The 21692-nt window shown below is 36.4% G+C and overlaps 1 protein-coding gene across 2 annotated transcripts in view; it reads left to right on the top strand.

The window, feature by feature from the left end:
- The window catches only part of LOC126336932 (lysophospholipid acyltransferase 6), a 143783-nt gene that overhangs the window by 101676 nt on the left and 20415 nt on the right, over positions 1 to 21692 (top strand). For both annotated transcript variants that reach the window (XM_050001105.1, XM_050001106.1), the window contains exons 2-6: positions 3189 to 3334; positions 8087 to 8164; positions 10859 to 10950; positions 11301 to 11412; positions 18545 to 18683. In XM_050001105.1, the coding sequence (XP_049857062.1) occupies positions 3189 to 3334; positions 8087 to 8164; positions 10859 to 10950; positions 11301 to 11412; positions 18545 to 18683 (567 nt within the window). The remainder of the gene's footprint in view (positions 1 to 3188; positions 3335 to 8086; positions 8165 to 10858; positions 10951 to 11300; positions 11413 to 18544; positions 18684 to 21692) is intronic.

Genomic DNA, 21692 nt, shown 5'->3' with positions numbered 1-21692 from the left:
ATGTTTTACTGGGTTCCTGTTATTCACATTACTCTCGTGAATTTGTCATCCAGGAAAATTCCCACTTCAACACTACCTCAGAGATGCGGTATCCCTTTGCTTGTATGTTCAAACTCACTTAAATCTTGATGACATGCCATTGTAGCAGCACTAACCAACGTAACAACTGCACCAAACACTTGTCTTATGTAAGTGTTGCCGACCACAGTGCCATGTTTTGCCTGTCTGCATATCTCTATATTCAAATAAACATGCGTATACCAGTTTCTTTGTTGATTCAGTGTACAATATCTGCCATCTTGAATCAGTTCAACACCATTAAAGCCTGTTGATCCACTGTACTTCATAATGATCACAGTGACACCAAAAAGTATGACCTCTTGTCAGTGAAGAGTCATTTTACTGAATTATTCTTAACAAATGAGCTAAAGATTTCATTGTTCTTGTGTAATTAATATTATCTTGACATATTAAATCTTCTTAAGGATGTGATTCATTGCTGTTACGTGGAAACATGCCTAATTTATCTCACACAACTTAAAAGTGAAATTTGGATCTTTACACATTCTTGTTGTCACCAGTAATGGAGGAACTCTGCCTTCAGTATCTAATGTACATAATTTACCAAAATGATTTTGCCTGACTTGGAGGGCTTCCTGAGGGTATCTTGAAGAACAAATCTGAGTGGGAAACTATGTCTTGAAACGTCATCCAAGAACACTAGAGAGCGTTAAATTGTGAGAATAGGACTCCTTTGGCACCAAATGTTTGTTTGTTTGTCAACTTATTGCTGCAGCAGCCTCCCCCTTATCGCTCCCAGGGAAAGGAAAACTTATAATGTAGTCAGGTGTTTTTATTTTAGGGAAATGATTTAATAGTCAGTATTATGGATAGTGGAGGAATTTTATAAGGGGGCTATGCTCCAGACTGCAAGCTGAAAGGTATAATCAGTCTTAAATGTCGATGATGATGATGATGATGATATTATATAGGCTTTTAACTGGGGTATGGAACTTCTTTATGGCTTCTTACAAGTCATCACTTGTCTTCCTAAATATTAAAAATAACCCATACTTCCAAGTCTAGTCACTTCCCACCCTCCCTCAACACCTACAAAGAACTGTCAACAACACCAATTAATCTGCCAAAAGTATGGCCTAGCAGTTGGCATTAGTCCATATATTTTGATGCTCTGTAGCATCTTTGGACATTATTTTCAGAGATGGCTTCCTGTTCTCATTGTGTTCCTCAAGACTCTCACTACAATCTCTTAAAGTTTGTCAGTGTTGTATTCTTACATCCTGTATAGTATACAGAGCCTAATAAGCAAATTCCTTTCCTTGTCACTTACCACTAATTTGTGTGGTGAAATGAGCAGTGCTCAAGTGAGCTTACTGCATCATAATAGATTTAGCAGGATTTTGAGGAAGAACTGTACTGACAGTTTCAGCATTCTCTTATTTTCTTTTTTATTACTTCATGTACATCTGCATACACATCTATTGATAACACTTAGCAGTATTGCCTTTTTTCTATAGCCATCATCAGGTGTAAAAGAAAACTAAATGAACTAAAAATGTATAGCAACATAGAAGAAGAAGACTGAAAGTATGATACCATTGTTACATGACAAGAAGTATGTGCACCCGTTTTATGAGGCATATTGTGCTGCTATAAGTGGTATGACACTTTAGTCTTCTCCTTATATAATGTTATTTACATTTCTAGTTTTGGTGGCTGCAGGTGACTGCCAAAACTGCTAATTGTAACAGTAAAACAGTGATTACCATCCAGCAAATAAAAGACTAAAAAGTATTATTTTTAGTTAGTTTGTTGGTTAAGTTTCATGTTTCATGGATCATTTTTACAATTAATCATCATGATTTGGAAAGAGATGTTTTACATTCCCATTAACTTAACAACAGTGTCTTCCCAAGATGAAGATTATGTCATATTTCATTAAATTCTCTGATGTCTTGATTTTTGTATTTAGACTCTTTTGCACTGTCATTAATTTAAACCTTGGTGGTGTATGTTTCACACAATAGAGTCTATTGTGTGGTAAAATAAATGTGAAAATGTTCTTGAACGAGACCTATGCTCTTTTTTCCATCTTGAGCAACAAGTTTTTCACTTTTTAGTCAAACATTAATCTCCTGTTGGCTACAACAGATTCACTAATCAAAGTGAGGCATCAACGGTGCTGCATGAACTTATTAATGCTATCACTATCTACAGAACTATGCACAAATCAAGGCTTAGCAAACGCAAAAAAAATAAGTCAAAATTTCAAAAACAAGAATTGTCAGTATGTCTCCTGTCTATGACATTTCAAGCTCTACTTTGTAGATCAATTTTCAAAAACTGAAGTGTTATTGCAATCTTGATCCTCATGATTTTCACTCTGCTTTGCTGTATTGTCTGTCAATGCAGTATTAGTATCTTTATTTCTCTGTTCTTTCTGTTTGATGTAATACTTGTTTGCATGGTTTTTGTTTACATTGATATAAAATTCAAAATAAAATCAGAATGATATATATGGAATACAGTATTACATCTTGAATGATAAAATTTTACCTGTATGAGAACAATTACTACTAACCAAATAAGAGGTCATGAGCAGAGGCCAGCCCAACACTGCCATCTGATGCTACAAGTAAATTTTTTTTGTCCTTTCTACATTCCTATCTATTGCTTAGTGCCTCTCCTGTTTGGTGAGCAGTAATCTATCATTATAGTATATACATTTTATTTTCTTTCATTGCAAAATTATGATGTTACTAGAGTATTATTTAGAAGAAGCATGTACAATATTAAACTGATGTATCACTTCCTGTCATAAAGATAAAATTAGAGAGAATGTGCACATTGTATAGGTCGAACTGAAGTACAGTTAAAATTTTTGTAGATTCAGGCATTTTGCAAAAGAAAGTTTTTCATAAGCTACATGTACTGTTCATAAAGCTGTATGTAGTAGTAATCCATCATAGCATGTTTTTTACTAGATGCAGATAAAAATGATTTGTGGGCTATGTATTAATCTGGACCACTAAACAGAAACTCAGAGGCCCTGAACAAATAATGTTGCTATAGTTAGACATGTTTCCTTCTTCTGTCATAATTTGCACTCACAAAAACTTCTTGAATGTTTAGTAACTGTGGTATTAACAGTAATTTGTAATTTTTAGGTTAATTTCCTGGTCAGCCAATTCCTTGCTCTGGCATTGGCACCACTATTTAGAAGTGTTTTCCATCCATCAAGCACCAGCCCAGCAACTCGCCATGCATTTGGATTGTTCTTGGGGCTTGCATTTGGGTACTTCTGTTTTGGCAAGTAAGTTCTGTGTTGCAGCATCAATGAGAAGCACTAGTAGCTTGTGAGATTATCTTTTGCATTTACATTTCTAATACCAATATGCACTGCTGCATATAACTGAATATTTATTCCATCCTATGCCCTCAAAGCATCCTGGATTATAAATGAATTTAAATGAAAATTTTTGTATTTGAATTTTTTTCTGTTCAACTTCAGTTTTGTAATAAAAAAAGAAGAAAGAACCAAAACTACTCTGTCTGTAGAAACGAGAAGGCAGCTATCAAACTCAATCTCTCCTCCCCCCCCCCCCCCCACTCCCACGCTCTGTCACTTTATCACTTTATAGCCAGAGAGTGGAGGAAGGTGGGATGGTGTGAGGTGAATTTGCATTTGTTGCATATTAAAATTCATTTTTGAACAATAATAATATGGAGGAGGAAGAGTAGTTGAGATGAGGATCAGGTCCAGTCCTGGGAAGCAATTAACTGCAAAAACTAAACATAGTTTGATTAAAAGGGGACTTTTGCATAGAATTTCAGTTCCATTGATTGCAGCATTTGAAATTTGTAGCTCACACATTCATTGATTTGCTATGACACCTGATGAACGTTACTTACATTTGCCCCACACTTTCTTCATCTTAATTTCTTTGATGGTGAACAAGAAAACTCTATTTTTTGGCTATGAACTCTCTTCAAAGCTCAGTTAAATAGTATGATAGATCAGGAGTTGCATCCAGATCTTTGCCTTTTGCAAGAAACATTCTACCAGCTGATCCACCAAAGCATGCCCCCCTCCCTCACCCTATTCTAATTCAGAGTTTTAGTGCACCAACTGGTTTCTCCTCTACTTTCCCAAATCATACTTTGTAGTACAACTTACTGAGTAAAGAAAGGTACTTTCAAGGTGAAGCTTTCAGTGGGGCATAATACATTAGACTAACTCAGATGACCAAATTAGTAGTGCTTCCTGTGAAATGCAAAGAGCAGTATTAGAATCTTCCTACAGAATATTGTCTTGATCTGTGATAAAAGTTAGTTTCACCATGCTCTTTGTTGCAACTTCATATTACAAATTTATTTCAGTGTTTTCTGTACCTCTTCAAAAGAGGTCTATGTACTATTTCCATTTCAAGACCTTTTTGTCATAAGGCTGAGGTACTTGGATATATTGAGAAAGTGGCTAATGCCACAGCTGAATGCAGATGTTAACTAAATCAGCCCAACTGTCTGGCAATCTGTCACATAAATGTGCAGTGCTATCTCAATTTCAGTTTGACACAATTCTGCATAGTAAAACTTGAAAGCTTAATACTTATCTCCTGTTAAGTGTTTTAATGTTTCATGAATGTACAAATAATTCTGTGTAGGAAAAACACTTCAAAAGTTTTGAAAAGGGAATGCAAAATCCTACTTTACGAAATATTCACCTTCACATATTCACTAATTATTTTACTTCAGCTTATGTGGTCCAGTACATCGACATTGACATCAGCTTTATAAAGCCTTCATTATTTTCATTCTTGGAAAGGTCATTCAGATTTCTTTTGTCTGTGACAAGAGAAAAATCGCTTGGTGCCATGGATTATAGAGTAAACTTAAAAAGTACGTACTGATCAAAAATATTAATGTCTTCGTTATGTAAGTGTAACTTAAAATTCCATTCACAGGCCCTAGCAGGTCCCCCAGTACCTTCTGACTGCCATGTTATCCTCAGCGATTGGCATCATTGGACATGGTATGGAGGATTGTAGGGTCAGCATCTGATCCCTTGGCCATTATCACTTTTCGTGACTTTGAGACACTAATGCTCAGCCAAATAGCTCCTCATTTGGCATCATGAGACTGTGTGCACCCTGTTCCAGTGTTACCACCAAGGAAAAATCCCTACCAGTTCCAGGAATTGAAGACGGGTCCTCTGCAAGGTGGTCAGCTGCAGTGACAACTCAGCTAAGGAGGCTGGCAGTGTCAGAATTATAATTTAAGAAAATGTGTTCCATAATACAGTAACAAACTACACAGCATTACTCTATGGACCTTCACATATTCAATAAGTGTTCATCAGCTTATGTAGTCCAGTGCATCATCTCTTATTGTAAAGCCTCCACTATATGCATTCATGGAAAGGTAATTGTCATTTCTTTTGTTTGTAACAAAAGCCAATTTCAGTTTTTCTAACCTGGAGCCACTACTATTAGGTCAGATTTCCAATTTCCTGCAAATAGTTTGGAATAACACATTCCAACATCTTAATCAGTGGTTACAACCCTGCCTTACACCTGTGTGATTGTGACAATGTGTTCACTTGCACTGGAGAAAGTACACATCATTATTGGTATACACTCCTGACAGTCTTCACTCTACTGTAATGCTGAATGCTACCTTTACCACATGAAATTCATAGTGCTTTGCCACCATTTTCTGGATTAGACACTGAGGCATCCATGGGCTATGAACGTTTCTAACTTGATGACACTCTTGCAACATGTTAGTCTTTGTGTAGATTGATGCTGACCTTTACGTCATCTTATCTTGTGATGATCTGTTCATTTCTACAAATCTGTTACACACAACACCCACTGTAACATGTTTACATAATTTAATTTTTATCTGCCCCTACCATTTGCCACTTTGAGACCCCTTCCAGTAGCAAATTAGCTGTTCTTGGATGCTGTACCAAATGTTTCACTAACCAGTCACACATGCAGATGTCTCACTAACCAGTCCCATTTGCTGGTACTGTTGTTACAATCATTTTATTTACTATTGTTTTTTAATAATTTTTCAGTTTGTGATTTGTCAGTATAAAATGTCGTACTGCTAGATGCTGTAACTGGTTTTCACGTTTTTTTATTTCTGAATTCATTGAATCAGTGAAATACCATGGTCTTGAATGGAAAAGAATCCCTTAATATCAAATACAGATATTCAAGCCAACTATTTTTCTTGTGCCAAATTTTAAATCCTAAACATTCATCCTCATGGAATAATCCTGCTTCCGTTATCACTTCTAACAGCCATGTATTTTTGGAACATGTAACAGTAGATTAGAATCACACTGCACTGTCATTCGTCTTTGCAACTGTGGCTCAGAACTCAGGCATCATGTTTTTATGAGGAAACTTTACATTTTCTATTGACTTAGAAAAACACAATTATTTGGTGAGTTGCTAAACCAACTTTTACAGAGACTTTGTACCATAGCAAAAAGCTGAAGAGAGATTTTGAGTTTAAAATCCTAGCACACTGCCCAGAGACCTTCCATTAAAAGCTAAACAATAATATGCATAACATAACTCAAACAAAAATCTAATTTTTTTCTTTGTTGTGCAGAAAAGGATTAAATTACCATAACTGCCTTCCCTTGCAGTTCTATTATTGAAATTTCTTTATATCATTCATACTTGTTTGAGTGTGTGTTTTTGAGAGTTACATATTTTTTTATGTGCATCAAAAGGAAAATTCACTAGAGAAAACTATGTAATTGCCATTACTTAACTTTCACAATGTGAATTTCTTCATACTGTTAATAGATCCATATAAAAGTACAATAAACTGCCCTGGATTTTTGAAATTTGAGTTCATTCCACAGGAAGGAATAAGGGATACATTGGGGAACGTTAGAAAGAAGGGGCATGTCACTGAGACCCCTGGATGAGAGGGCCCATCTGTTGTGAGGACATAGGGAGACAATGATCAATTTCAACATCTTTAATATACAGTCTTCCAGATTTAACTCGAAGTAACATTTTTTAGCTGAAGTGCACTTACTTTGTCAGTGGCTCTAGTGTTGCATGCTGAAGTTGGCATTTAATTGCTGCTCGTCATTGCCAATGACCAACTGGGTGATAGCATATGGTAACCAATGGAAATTGTTGAATCTAATGATGTCTTTCGGCAGAAGAAAAAAAATTGATTACATGTGTACATATTGAGAGCAGCAGAAAAACTTTTACCGATCTGCTTGTTACAAATTTTAAGGTTGATTACTGATTTTCATACTTCTTCGATGAGTGGGAAAAACTAAATGTACTGGCAGAATGACCTGTAGTGTAGCCCAAGGCCTACTTTAGGTTAGTGTGATAGTTTGCTTTTGAGTTGGCAAAGCCAACTAACCTCAACATGAAAATACATTTGCCGCTATAGACTGTTCTAGTGAAGCCCAAGATACACGTTCATCACTACACCCTAGCCTACATGTATGTCTTACTTCCAGTTTTGCCAAAAATTGCAGCACTGTAATTAAAGTCTAACCAAAAGGAACAAGGTACTGTGAACTATACCAACTAACCATAGAGATTTTTCTTGACACCCGTCTCACTATGTTACTGAACGTGCGCTGAAGACCTTGCTGTTGTGCACCCAAAACCCCTCTGCTACTACTACTACATAGAAAATTGTGCACAATCCTTCTAGCAAGTCACTCGTGATTCATTGTACTCAGTTCCTATAGTCCAGCACACAAGTTGTTACCAACATCAGCATGCAAAGCAACAGTGGACAACATCACGAGTGCACTTTTACCTTTTTTGTAGTTAGTTTCCATAGGTGACGATTTTTGGTCCAAAATCTTATGAAGTAGGCCTAATCTCTGATACTATGTGACAGTGATAGTCTATTTGCCTAAACATTTATTATTTTTCTTGTTAACTTAAATGTGCACCACCTTTCTGTGTGTGTGTGTGTGTGTGTGTGTGTGTGTGTGGTGCTTGCGCACCACTTGATTGGTAGCCTTGTATCACATTCATTGGTCATTATTTTTCCTTCACAGGCATGCGCTACACATTGCAGGTTTACCTGCACTTTGCTACATTGTTATGCGGACACAGGATCCCCATATTATGCAAAGGTGAGAATTATTGATGTAACAAGTATAACTTCCATTATGTTAACAATTCTATTATCATTACTTTAAAATGAGAAAAATGTACACTGTTGAAGACCATTTGGAATTACAGTGACATATCGCATGAAAAGACAGATTGCTACTTTCTGTAAAGATGAAATGTAACAGTGATATAATGTAGGTAAAGACAGATTGCTACTTTCTGTAAGGAGGACATGTCACACACACACACACACACACACACACACACACACACACACATGCACACATGACTGCCAACTCCAGAATCTCAGGCCAGAATGCAAAATCATGTGGGAAGCAAGTAACAATCTGGAGGGGGGCGGAGAAGGGGAAAGGGTAGTAGTGAAACAGGTGGGGAGAGACGAATGCTGTCTGGTGAGTGTGCAGGGACTAGACTGGCAACAGGTGTGGCATCAGGATGTTATGGGGCAGGGAGGTGGGGAAAAAGGGAGCAAAAAAAGGAGAGGAGCGGGTCAAGAGGGGCAGATGCATTGTCAGAGGGCTGCAAATAAAAAGGGTAGGAAATGAGAATGGGGAGGACGCTATAGGATGGAGGGGATGTAAACTATTGGGTGATGGATTTGGGGACAGATGTCGTCATAGGTTGAGGCCAGGCTGGACAACCCCATTGCTGAGTAACTCCCCCAACACAAAGCTCTTCATTTCAGTAAGTACTTCACAGGCTGTGGCGTCTGGATCACCAGGGAAGTGTGTTAGGACCCTTGCTGTTCATGTTGTATATTAATGACCTAGCAGATAATATTAATATTAATAGTAATAATATTAATAGTAACTACATGCTTTCTGCAGACGATGCAGTAATTTATAATAAAGGACTATCTGAAAAAACTCCATAAATATCCAGCAGTATACATTTAAAAAAAGTACTGGAATCTAAAATTGTGCACATAACAAAATGCAGAAAAACAGTACCCTATGACCGAAATATCAGTTAGTCACAACTGGAATCAGTCAGCTTATACAAATACCTGGGTATATCAATTTGCAGTGGAATGATGACATAGGCTCAGTTACAAGTAAATAAAATGGCAAATTGCTCTTAATTGGTTGAACACTGGATAAATGCAGTCAGTTTATAAAATAGTATGCTCACAATTCCCTTGTGCAACCAATCTTGGAAAACAGATAAAGTGTGAGGACCTATACCAGTTGAGACTAACAGGGGGCGTTGAACATATAGAAGAAGGGCAGCAGAAAGAGTAATGAGGCTTGTTTAGCTCTTGCGTGAGCTTCACAGAAATTTTGAAAGAACCTGTATTGGCTGTCACTTGGAGGCAGGCACCAATTATGCAGCAAAAGCCAAAGTTTAGTGCAATGTTATTTGGTTTGATTTAAAATGACACTAAAGTAAATTCAGAGATTTCATTTAGATTTTTTATGCTCCTAAAGCAGTTGTGGAAGCTTGGATGAGGTGTAATTTCAGTTAAAGAGTTAAAATTTTGCATTTGAAATGATTAAATTAGTCTTGTGAAGCCAAAATAATGAGTAGAGATTTGATACATAATTGTCTGCTGCTGTCAAATGTGTAGAGCCAATTGTTGGCATCTGAGTGTGTAAACTTTTATTCTATTTTATGTTTGTTTATTTATTTATATCCCATAAATCCAATACTGCGAGGCATTCGCATGGATGTAGGACGTGTCAGAATTATTACAAATAATACAAAAGGAATACATAAAAGTACCTCTTGCAAGAGGATATCTGGTATAAGACAAAATACACATTAATAGGTATAGAAGAAATTACATTAAAAAATATGGTGGATCTTAATAGCTAAATGAAAGACACAGTACTGTTAACAGTGATTGTGAGTATTGTAATGCACAAAGCACATCAAATTAGTAAACGAAAAAATCAATTACAGTTAACTCTACTGAAATATTCTTCTACTCAATAGAAGGAATTATCTATTTGATTATCTATTTGAGTTGTTGTTTAAATTTGAGAAGCTTGTGGATAAGTAATTTCAGTGATGGTGGGAGAGGATTGAACAACTTGCAGCTCTGTAATTGACTCCTATTTTTTCAATAGTAAGGGTTTTTTTATTCATAATGGAGGTCCATCTTCCTCCTGGTATTGTGGGTATGGTATGAATTATTGGTTTTGTATGATTTTCCATTTTTACCAATGAAACATTACAGGGAGTAGATATATTGGCACACAGTTGTCAGTATCCCTAATTTTCTGAAAAGGTTCCTACAAGAACGTCTAGGCTGGACTCCACTCATTATCCTGATAACTCTCTTTTGGGCAATGAATATTTTTTTTGGATAGTGGCTGATTACCCCAGAAAACTATGCCATACAGCAATAATGCATGGAAATAACTAAAATAAGCAGTTTTTGTGCTGTCTCGGTCACATACAGTGGAAATAATACAAACAGCGAAGTTGCTGAGCTGAGTTTTTTGTGGAGGTGCAAAATATGTTCAGACCATTTGAGACTGTTGTCAATGTGTACACCCAGAAACTTGGTTGACTCAACTTCTAGTAACTCAACTTTTTTCCTTACTTGGAAATTGCACAAACTAGGTCTTATTAACATTTAGTGTGTAAGTAATGATAACAGTGTAACCAGAGTATTGGAGAATTTTTCATATTTTGCAGTGTATCATTTCGTAAGTCACAATTCACCATCCTTTTATTTTTCTTTGTAGGATGGTGCTTGCAGTTGCCCTGATCTACTTGTCTTGCATACACCTCCACCGCCAGGTCTATGACTATGGATCATACACATTAGACATAACAGGTACAATACAAACATAAATTACATTTTATCAGATGAAGTATGGAAATGTTTAAGGAGAGTACTTACATTTTTAACATAACAAACAGAAGTGAGCAGAATGCTGTTATTAATGTTATGAACAAAAGATGATCCATGTGTAAAATGCAATGGCATTAAAGTTGCATTAAGAATATGGGCTTCATTTATAGCAGAGATGATTAATGATAGAAATCACTGAAATGTGTTACAGAAGCATTACTAAAATACAAGAGTAGAAATTAATTACCAAATTTACAGTAGTATTTTTGTCTTCTGATTCTCATGGAAGAATTTTATCATGTTGATTGCAACATCAAATAATTTTTGTTTAGGTCCACTTATGGTAATAACTCAGAAGGTTACAAGTTTAGCCTTCAGCCTCCATGATGGGTTAACAAGGAAAGATGAAGAGCTCACTCCAAACCAGAAATACCATGTTGTGAGGTAATATTCAGAAACCACAGCTGTGGAAATGGGGAAAAACAGAATATTATGTTTGGGAAAGTATTATAGTTAATTGTTAAAAATATAACTTTTAACCATCCTAAGATAATTACTAGCTAAATACACCAAAATCTTTGTTGACTGTTAAACTGTTGTGCCAACTGTTGGATATGACGCATCTCTCCAGTCAATAATCATTTATAAAATCTTGAAAAATAACAGATAGCAGACCAATATTTTGTGTAGCTAAAATAAGTAATGAAATAAACATTAACTTGTTATGTTTGTAAATAATTTATACACATTTTTGCATGATCATAGTTTCAGTAATTTAAGGTTTGTGACAAATATTTACCTGCCCTTCTCTGTTGTGTGATTTAATATTAATCAGACTTCTCACTCCACTCTGAAAGACCTTGGTCCTAGCCAGAAAAGTTTCCATTTTGAACATATAAAGTATATTGATTTCTACTGAAACCAAAGATAGTGGAAGTGACAAAGTTTATGCAGTACTTTAAGGTGCGGAGGACACTGCAGTGTTATGGACAAAGTTAATGACTGAAAGATAGCAAACTTTTACTCTTTGCGAAAATGGAGGAAAATGAGGATTGATTATGAAAACGTAGATAACTGCATTGTCAAGAAAAGTATTGAGTCAAACTTTTTCTTGGCAGAACTAAAGATTCCTTCCAAAATTCTAACATGTGAAACTGTTGTCAGAATTGGAAAAAATGCAACAGTGATGAAATAATTTCAGAACACATGCCCTATCATCCTGTCCCTTGTTCTTATCAGTGTTTTCCACACGTTTCTCTCTTCACTGATTCTGATGACCTCGTTATTTGTTATCTTATTCTTCCTTCTACAGCACACCATGTTACATGCTTCAGTTCTCTTTTTCTTCATTTTCCCACAGTCCATGAAATGTCTTCCACAAATTAAGCCCTATGTTTGATACTGGTAGACTTCTTTTAGCTAGGAACATCCTCTTTGCTTGTTCTAGTCTGCTTTTTGTGTCCTCTTTGCTGTGTCAGTTATGTCTTATTTTGCTTCCAAAGTAGAAGAATTTATTAACTTCATCTACATTGTGACCACCAGTTTTAATGTTAAATTTGCCTCACTAATTTAATTTTTGATACTCCTCATTACCATCATTGTTCTTTGATTTATTCTCATTCCATATTTTGTACTCATTAGACTTTTCATTCCATCCTTTGTCAATTTTGCTGAGGTTGGCAGCATCATCTGGAATTGCAGTCCCCTAAATTATAATCCCACTCTCAAACATTTATTTTACATTTGTCACTGCTTCTTCAATGTACAGATTGAACAGTAGGAACAAAAGACTGCATCCCTGTTTTAAACCCTTTTTAATCTGAGCATAGTCTTCCATTCCCATTGTTCACTCTTGGGCTTTGTACATATTGTATATTACCCACCTTTCCCTACAAATTACTCCTAATTTTCTCAGAATTTCAATCATCTTACACTACTTTACATTGTTGAATACTTTTTCTAGGTCAACAAATCCTATAATTCTATATTAATTTTTCTTAAGTCCTGCTCCCATTATCAAGCACAATGTTGGAACTGCCTCTCTGGTGCCTTTAGCTTTCTTGAAGCCAAACTGATCATCATTTAACAAATCCTCAATTTTCTTTTCTGTTACCCAGTGAGTTTAGAAATTCTGAAAGAATGTTATCAGTCCCTTCTGTCTTATATGATCATAAGTCTTCAAAAGCTATATTAAACTCTGATCTAATACTCTATCCGCTGTGCCTTCAACACTGACCTCCATTTCTTCTTTTATCACGTTATCAGACTAGTCCTTCCTATCGTAGAGGCCTTTGTGTACTCTTTGTACCTGTCTGCCTTCTCCTCTGCATTTAATATTCAAATTCCCATTGCACTCTTAATGTTGCCAACTCTGCTTCTAATATCACAGAAGACTGTTCTGACTTGTCTATGTGCTGAATTGGTACTTCTGAAAATTTCATTTTGGTTTCTTCACATTTTTCCATGCAGTTCCTATTTACCTAAGTGACCCATATTGCTGTATTCCTGCCATTCCCTAAACATTTTTTTGTTCTTCTTTCTTTGGTTGGTCAGTTGCAGTATATCTTCTGTTACCTAAGGTTTCTTCACAGTTACTGTCTTGTACCATATTTGTTATCCTAACTTCTGTGATGACCCTTTTTAGCCCTGAATAGATGAGGTGACTTTCCTGCAACATATAATAAGAGGTGTGGTCCCTGAGACCCCTGTGCTTAAAACGAGATTTAAGACTTCATTTATTTTAAACTTTTAATTTAACTGTTATAACATTTATTTTCACAATTATTTATATGTTGTTTAAATAGCCATTGCTCATGATATGGCACTAAATAAACCCTGCAGTATTTTAGTTTTTATTACACAAACTCACAAACTTCCAAATGTTTTTTTTAACAGTACACATAAATTAATTGTTAGAGAACCAAAGTTGAAATTCTGAAAAATTATAGTATCTCTGCAGCAAGTAAATTTTCATATAAATTTTCAGAGTTTAAACTTTCACATAAAAACTGCACTCAATTAGTAGTAAAAAAAAAGTCTGCAAAACTGACATTCAATGCTGGAATCTACAGTTTTCTTCGCCACAACTCAGAAAAAATTTGATTTCAACTAACACTTCAAGTATTTTATTTGAGCAACAGAAAGGTCCCCATTACCACTGCCCTGCACTGTTTCCTCTGAATGATACTCTTGTTTGTTAGCAGAACTATGATCATTGGCTGAAGCAAAATTGCTGTCTTCTTTGTCTATTTCTTGATCTATATCGCTGACACCTTCCTTCATCCACCAACCAGCAATTTCATCAGACTTAGGGTCACTAAACTGACAAGTTCATCTGAATAAATTTTCTGCTATACCAAAGAAAACGTATATATAGTAGATGAGATGCAACCTAGAAAACCCCAATATGTGGCAACAAACATGTGTCAACAACAAACAAGGAAGGCAATAATACAAGTGACAGAAAATATTTTATGGTTGTCGATTTAAAGAGCATAGAGGGTTGTTTGGACGCATTCTGCAAGAACTGGTGTTAGAGAGAGTGTTCAAGGATTTTCAAGTGGACTGGGAGACCACATATTTCAGTGTCATGGTATTCACAGTCTTAGAGAACTTCATCATTTCCCAATACTTCATTATCCTACTTCATTGATTCTTCCAAATGACGAACAATCCAACATCTGATTTTGGAATATCTGCCAGAACATGGTGTAAGCCAGCTGCAATCTTCCTGTATCTCCTGGCCTTTTCCAAGTATACATTCTCACCTTGTGTTTGAACATTGTATTCACTACTGCCATTTGCAATTTATTGTAGGTCTCAGTTAGTCTTTTTCCTCTCTCATTACTACTACCAAGCCCATACTTCCCATAACTTTTCTTCTTTTCCTTCTCCTTCTGTCATGTACCAAAACCCCATGATTATTGGATTGTCATTGTCACTTTCATACTGATTTACTCATACAGTATCCTAAATATACTTTTCCTACCTCTTCATCCTCTGTTTGTGACGTTGGCATGAATACCTGAACTATTACTGTTGATGTTGGATTACTGTTGATTCTGATGAGAATAACTCTACCATTGAATTGTTCACACTTAGTCATTCTCCACCCAAGCTTCATATGCACAATAACTCCACTTCCATTATGCCATTTTCTGCTGCTAATGATGTTATCTTATATTTGTCTGCCCAGAAAGCTTTAAGTTCTTTCCATTTGACTTCATGTTATTCATATTCCATGTTATACTTACAACAGTTCATAATACGTTTTCAGTGGTTCGTAATTAATTTTGAATTTCACACAAAATTTACAAAGTTCACTATCAGACTCAGTGTGCTTCTTCACTCTGAAGAGAACATTGCTCATCTTATGGCAGATTGTATAAATGTCATTGGCTAGACAGCAATTTTGATCTTAGTACAGAAAAGGAAACTGATTCCATATTAGATATATTGTATAACAGTAAACTGGAATAACTGAATGCAGTCCAGTATTAGTCTACCAGGATTGGACAAAATATGGAAACACTGTTAGAAATGCATGCTTGGAATAAATGCATATGCTAGCCAAGCCTGCAGGTGGCATTGTTTGTATCTGGCCATGAAGGCACCTGTGCAGTGTCCTCAATATGTTGCAAGTGTCAGGCATGGTCAGAATAATGATATGTGTAGTTGTGAGTGCAATATATCAGAGCTAAATGCATTCGAACACAGGCATATTGTTGGCACTCGTATGGTGAAGGCTTCCATAATGAAGGTACCATATCGAAGATTTATATCACGTACACGGAAAGTGGAAAAGCACCATCCATTAAGTCACAACACAGATGAAAGTGTGTGTTAAGTGATAGTGACAGATGGCCATTGAAGAGGATTGGGACAAAAAATTATAGGACAACTGCTGAAAATGTCACTGCAGAACAGGATGTTGCACGTGCAAACCCTTCATAAGCTTGGAATTGCTGGGCAAGCTGGAATTCCAGAACCACTTATTAGTGATGCAAATACCCATAACAGGAAATGTTATGCCAAAACCATAAAACTTGGAATGCAGAGCAAAGCAAGACAGCCATTTTGTCGGATGAGTCTTGTTTTCATAGTGTTTTCAACTTCTGGCCAAGTTTAGGTATGGCCTATTCTCTCTCTCATTTATGATGCAAACTGCTTGCTGCTAAGAGTGAAATATGATGAGGGTCTAGTGATGCCATATCATGCTATTCCATGGGCTGCATGATCACAGTATTGTCAAGAATGATGTGACCATTTTGACTGATCAGGTCCATTGCTAGAATATTAGTTCCCCACTAGTGATTCTGTGTTCCAAGAAAAAAGGGGCCCTGTTGACACCGTTTTCATCATCCAGGATTCTTTTGTAAGTACAAAGATGAATTGTTGCATCTTCCATGGACACCATAGTCACCAAATCTCGATGTTATTGAGCCTTTGTGATCTACTTCGAAGAGAAGGGTGTGTGATCACTACTCACCTCCTCCATCATTACATGAACTTGCATTTATTGTCCAGGGGGAATTGTATAATATTCACTTGAAGACCCTATAGTTGCTGTATTTATCCATTCCAAAATGACTGGAAGTTGTTTTGAATGCCAGCAGTTTTCCTACATCAATTGGGCATTGTGATGTGATGTGTTGTTGGCGTTCCTGTATTTTTGCACGCCTCCTGTAAATTAGCATAAGACACACTTTACAACACCACTTACTAGTTGACATGATTATCATGCTTTGACCACATATATTAACTGTCCATTGTAGATACATAGTATTTATTTTTGAAGACTCCCTTTTTGAAAAATATAGAAAAACGATTGGCAGAATTTCCTCAGACTTCTTCAAGATACTTCTCCATAGCCAAATGACATTGAAATAGTCAGTAAAGCAAGCAAAAAGAAATTTCTCTGTGCTTAAAGCTCTTTAACATAAAATGCTGACCACCACAGTGGGAAATGACAGTTGGCATATTCCTATGTTACAGTCTGAAAATTTTGTGTTGTCATAATTACTTTTATAATCAGTACTGTAGGGAATACATCATTTGGCAGCTGCTAATTCATGACCACTGTCTTTTGCCTTTGGTGTTATGGTTGATTTGACTATGGGCTGAAGCTGTAGATGACTGTGGGGTCACACCAGTCTTTCAGCTGTTTGCTGAGCATGATGAAAACATATATATTGCATATTGTGATTATGAATGTAGGCTGATTTGCGTAGGCTTTAAAGCCATTGTTATTCAATGTTAATGGAACTATTGACACTGAGAGCAACAGAGACATTCATTTGCAGTGTTTGCTTAGGTAGAACTCTTGTAAACCAACAGTTCATTTGACCACCACAATTATTTATTGGATATGGTTCCCTTCTTAGGCCTTTGAACAAATTTTCACATCCAGATATATGAGGACCAACATTTTAACTCTGAAGAATGATTTAAGTTGGCAATTTATGTATTAAAATCATTTCCAGAGATGTCAATAAGTGTATAGTTGTCATAGTGGTTTAAATACATGTTCACTAGTTGAAAATTTCGTATGAATTGTGTAGTTACTATAGTTACTAAATACTTCAAGTATAGTTACTAAATACTTCAAGAATATAAGAGACTCCCCCCCCACACACACACTCACATGCACAAACATGCAAAACTGTGTCCCTACATAGTGTCGGCTGGATGCACAGTGCAGCTCAGTAGGTGGACTAGGATGGAGTGGAGGTTGTATCAGGTGGGATTGACGGAGGCGGAAAGAGGCCGAGTCAGGAAGAGGGGTTTGGGGTGCATAGGTAGTAGCTCGGAGGGAGGCAGCCTGTTTCTTGGCTAGGAATGAGGAAGGGATGGATGGCAGGTGTACAGGCTAGGCATGTGATGCATGGGTACTGGAGCAAGTGGGGAAGCAGTGCATGATGAAGGTTCTGTGGAGAGGTGAACTGGGTGGGGATGATCTGCAGAGCTATGTGAAATTAGCAAATAAACTTTGAAAAACAATTAATAAAACCTGTTCTTTTTAATTGATGTTTTTACAACACAGGTTTCTAAGATCAAATAGATATGAGTTTTTGTTCCTTTCTTCTTTTGTGCTAATTCTTTATAAAGACAGCTTTGCTCACATAACAACCTAGGAGATAATCTCATATGCTCATCAATTGTTCTGTGGTAGCACAGTGTAAGCAAAATCATTTGGAGCAAAGGGGACAGGGAGGAGGGTGGCAGAGGTGTGATCTGGAGGGAGGGGGGGCACTAGCAAAATAAAATGTAGTGAACATATGGTATTTTTCAGAAACCATTCAGAATTATATGTAATCTGCATGATCTTTTCTATTCAATTGGCCTTTTTATTGTCTCCAAATACGGACTTTTCCTCCCACAGTACCTTGTCTGTTAATAATAAGGGATGACTTACAAATATTTATTGTCATTCTCCTGTAGTAATTACCCTCACTGTAATGAAAGCTACAAACAGTGCATTTATTAGTTGTAAAGTGCTAACAGATGCATGTAAAAATGTATTGCGTCGTTGTTCTGTTTGTTTCAAGCTACCCTGTGTGTTGTGTTATTGTGGTAGGAAGATGCCCACGGCCTTGGAGTACTTCAGCTACATGTTCCATTTCCAAGCACTCATGTGTGGACCTGTCATATTCTACAGAGATTACATTGACTTCATACATGGGCACAACCTCTTCAAGCACCCATCACCAACCTCAGTATGTAACTTCAGTTTGTTTTTCTGCATAACTGTAGTGTATTATAACTACTTATAAGACTGTTTAATCCAACTTTCAAATGAGCAACCTCTACAATATAGTATATTGTGCTATTAAGTAATTTTAAGCAAATGTAGTGATTCTTATTGAACCTGCAGTGTCAGAGGAGAAATTTGGTGTTCAAAAGGGACAAGCTCTCAGAAAAGATTAATTTACTGTATTTATTTATAATATAGTCCTAACCATAGCCACTTAAAACATAGCACAGTTTTAAACCAGGCTAGAGACATCTTACACATCAAATTTAGGAGAGAACCACTATTCAAATAGTGAAAATAATGTGATTAGACAGCTAAAAAAAATCTGCTCACCAAGCAGGGGCAGGAGAGTAAACATGTAAAATGAATTAAATTTTACAAGTTTTTGGAGCCAGTGGTTCCTTCATCTGTCAGAAAGGTTGAAAGGAAGAAATTAGGGCGATGGAAAAAGACTGGCGAGGTTTATGGAAACTCTATCCTTTTTCCTAAACTTCACCAGTCCTTTTCCATCACCGCTTTTCCTTCCCCTTCAATCTTTGTGACAGAAGCAGGAGCCACTGGCTCTGAATCTTGCAAACTTTAATACTTTTTATGTGTGTTTTCCTTCCACTTCTTTGTGAGTAGATCTTTTCTCTGTCCACTTACATTATGTTTTCAAAAGCTGATTATTTTGATTGATTTATTCAAGTAGTGATTATTACAAGATGAGATAAACACTCAGAAATTGTGAGGGACATACGCGTAGTCTTTGTCAGCTAAAAGAGGCCACATACTAATGACAGCAAAGACCACTGGGAATCCAGTGTTAAGAGAGACATGCTAAAGTTAAGCATATCTTCATTTCTCTGAGTAAGTTAATTATCTGTACTATTTACCACATTTCACACACACATCCCATTTTAGTGTATAATTTCTGAAAAAGGTACTTTTGATTTTGAAAGTTAAGCTTCGTAGTTTTGTTGTTCTGTCACTGCATGAGTGTTTTGCTCCTGTGGGCTTATTAGAAATATTTATAACAATGTAAAAGTTTGTCATTGATAGAGATCATTCCCTACTCCAAATGCTGAGTCTCTTCCCCCAGGGTTTCTGTCATTCCCTCTTTTGCTTTATTTATGCCTAGTGTATATCAGGACCAGTAAATGAAAACTTACCAGTAATAAAAAAATATTATCTTATCAGCATTCTCCAAAACTGTTGTGAAAATATCTGAGAAAAAGTAGGTTGACAACCGACAACCATCTTGAATCAGTCTTGAGACTGTCCTTCAAAACAAAATGGCATCTGGTTAGATTAACCCCCACTGGGGGAGGGATTGGTAAGGGGGAGAGGGAGGGATTTTGGGACCGGGGGGGGGGGGGGGGGTGAGAGAGAGAGAGAGAGAGAGAGAGAGAGAGAACAACAACAACAGTATGCACATGTGTATTCATCACAGAAAGCCGAAACTCTGAATAATTGTAACAAACAAAGGAACTTGGATTTTACATTTAAAATATTCAAACATGATATTTATGAGTTCCTCAGTATTGTTTTCAACTTTACCACCAGTCCTTCAGAGTTTCATACCTTGTATGTTTCACTATGTAAAGCTACAGATGAAGCTTTGTTTTCAAAGTATGTTGTGAATCATTCTACTTTTACCACCACTCCATTATGATTTCTTTTCTTTTTGCTATCCTTCAACACTTAGCCTTTAGTTTGAGTCCATATAAGCTGCTTAGAATTAAAATGGATGCAATATGGTGACAGTCTCAGAACTCTGCAGCCATATTTTTAATCAATTCATACATTACATTCATATGCAAATGTAGTTCACTCAGAGCCACAAGAACCAATAAATTATCCTTGTTAAAATCATTTGCTATGGAAATATTCTTTTAAGTCACCAGTTGAAGACGTCCTGTTTTCTGGAGACAACTGTAATAGCCTTGTGAAATATATCTATTAGTACAAGGAATTGTCTGTAACAATTAGAAAAGATTTACTTCTTTTCAAATTTTGATCTACTTTCTGCACTTTGCTTCTCCTTTCTGAATGAGTTGGAAACATACATATGATAAACAATAGATATTTTGAAACAATTGGGGCAACACCAAATTATTTGTCAACTCACTACTATATCTGGCTTGAATTCACTCACTATGACTGCTACCAGAACAAGAAAAATGAGTAACAAATTTTTGAAAATATAATATTATTGGGTAGATAAAACAATCTACTCACCAAGTGGCAGCAGGAGAAAATACACACACACACACACACACACACACACACACACACACACACACACACACAAAGATATTTAAATCTTCAAGCTTTTGGAGCTAGTGGCTCCTTCTTCTGGCAGAAGGAAGAGGGGTGAGAGAAAAGGTCATATTTTGTTTTTCTCCTTCATCATTGACAAATGAAAATGAATTGGCAGCAGAGATATATTTTCTCAAGTGAGCACCTAATGGATATGGAAAGGAACACATAAAATAATAATAGTAATAATATGAGGGGAATGTTGTTGTTGTGGTCTTCAGTCTTGAGACTGGTTTAATGCAGCTCTCCATGCTACTCTATCCTGTACAAGCTTCTTCATCTACCAGTACCTACTGCAGCCTACATCCTTCTGAATCTGCTTAGTGTATTCATTTCTTGGTCTCTCCTCTATGATTTTTACCCTCCACACTGCCCTCCAATACTAAATTGGTGATCCCTCGATGTCTCAGAACATGTCCTACCAACGGTACCTCCTCATTAGTTATGTGATCTACCCATCTAATCTTCAGCATTCTTCTGTAGCACCACATTTCGAAAGCTTCTAGTCTCTTCTTGACTAAACTATTTATCGTCCATCTTTCACTTCATACAAATACTTTCAAAAACGACTTCCTGACACTTAAATCTATACTCGATGTTAACAAATTTTTCTTCTTCAGAAACGCTTTCCTCGCCATTGCCAGTCTACATCTTATATCCTCTCTACTTC

The sequence above is a fragment of the Schistocerca gregaria genome, chromosome 2 (genome assembly GCF_023897955.1).
Source record: "Schistocerca gregaria isolate iqSchGreg1 chromosome 2, iqSchGreg1.2, whole genome shotgun sequence".
Taxonomy (NCBI): Eukaryota; Metazoa; Arthropoda; class Insecta; order Orthoptera; family Acrididae; genus Schistocerca; species Schistocerca gregaria.
Note: the sequence above shows the minus strand (reverse complement) of the source record. Positions and strands in the feature narration are given on the sequence as shown.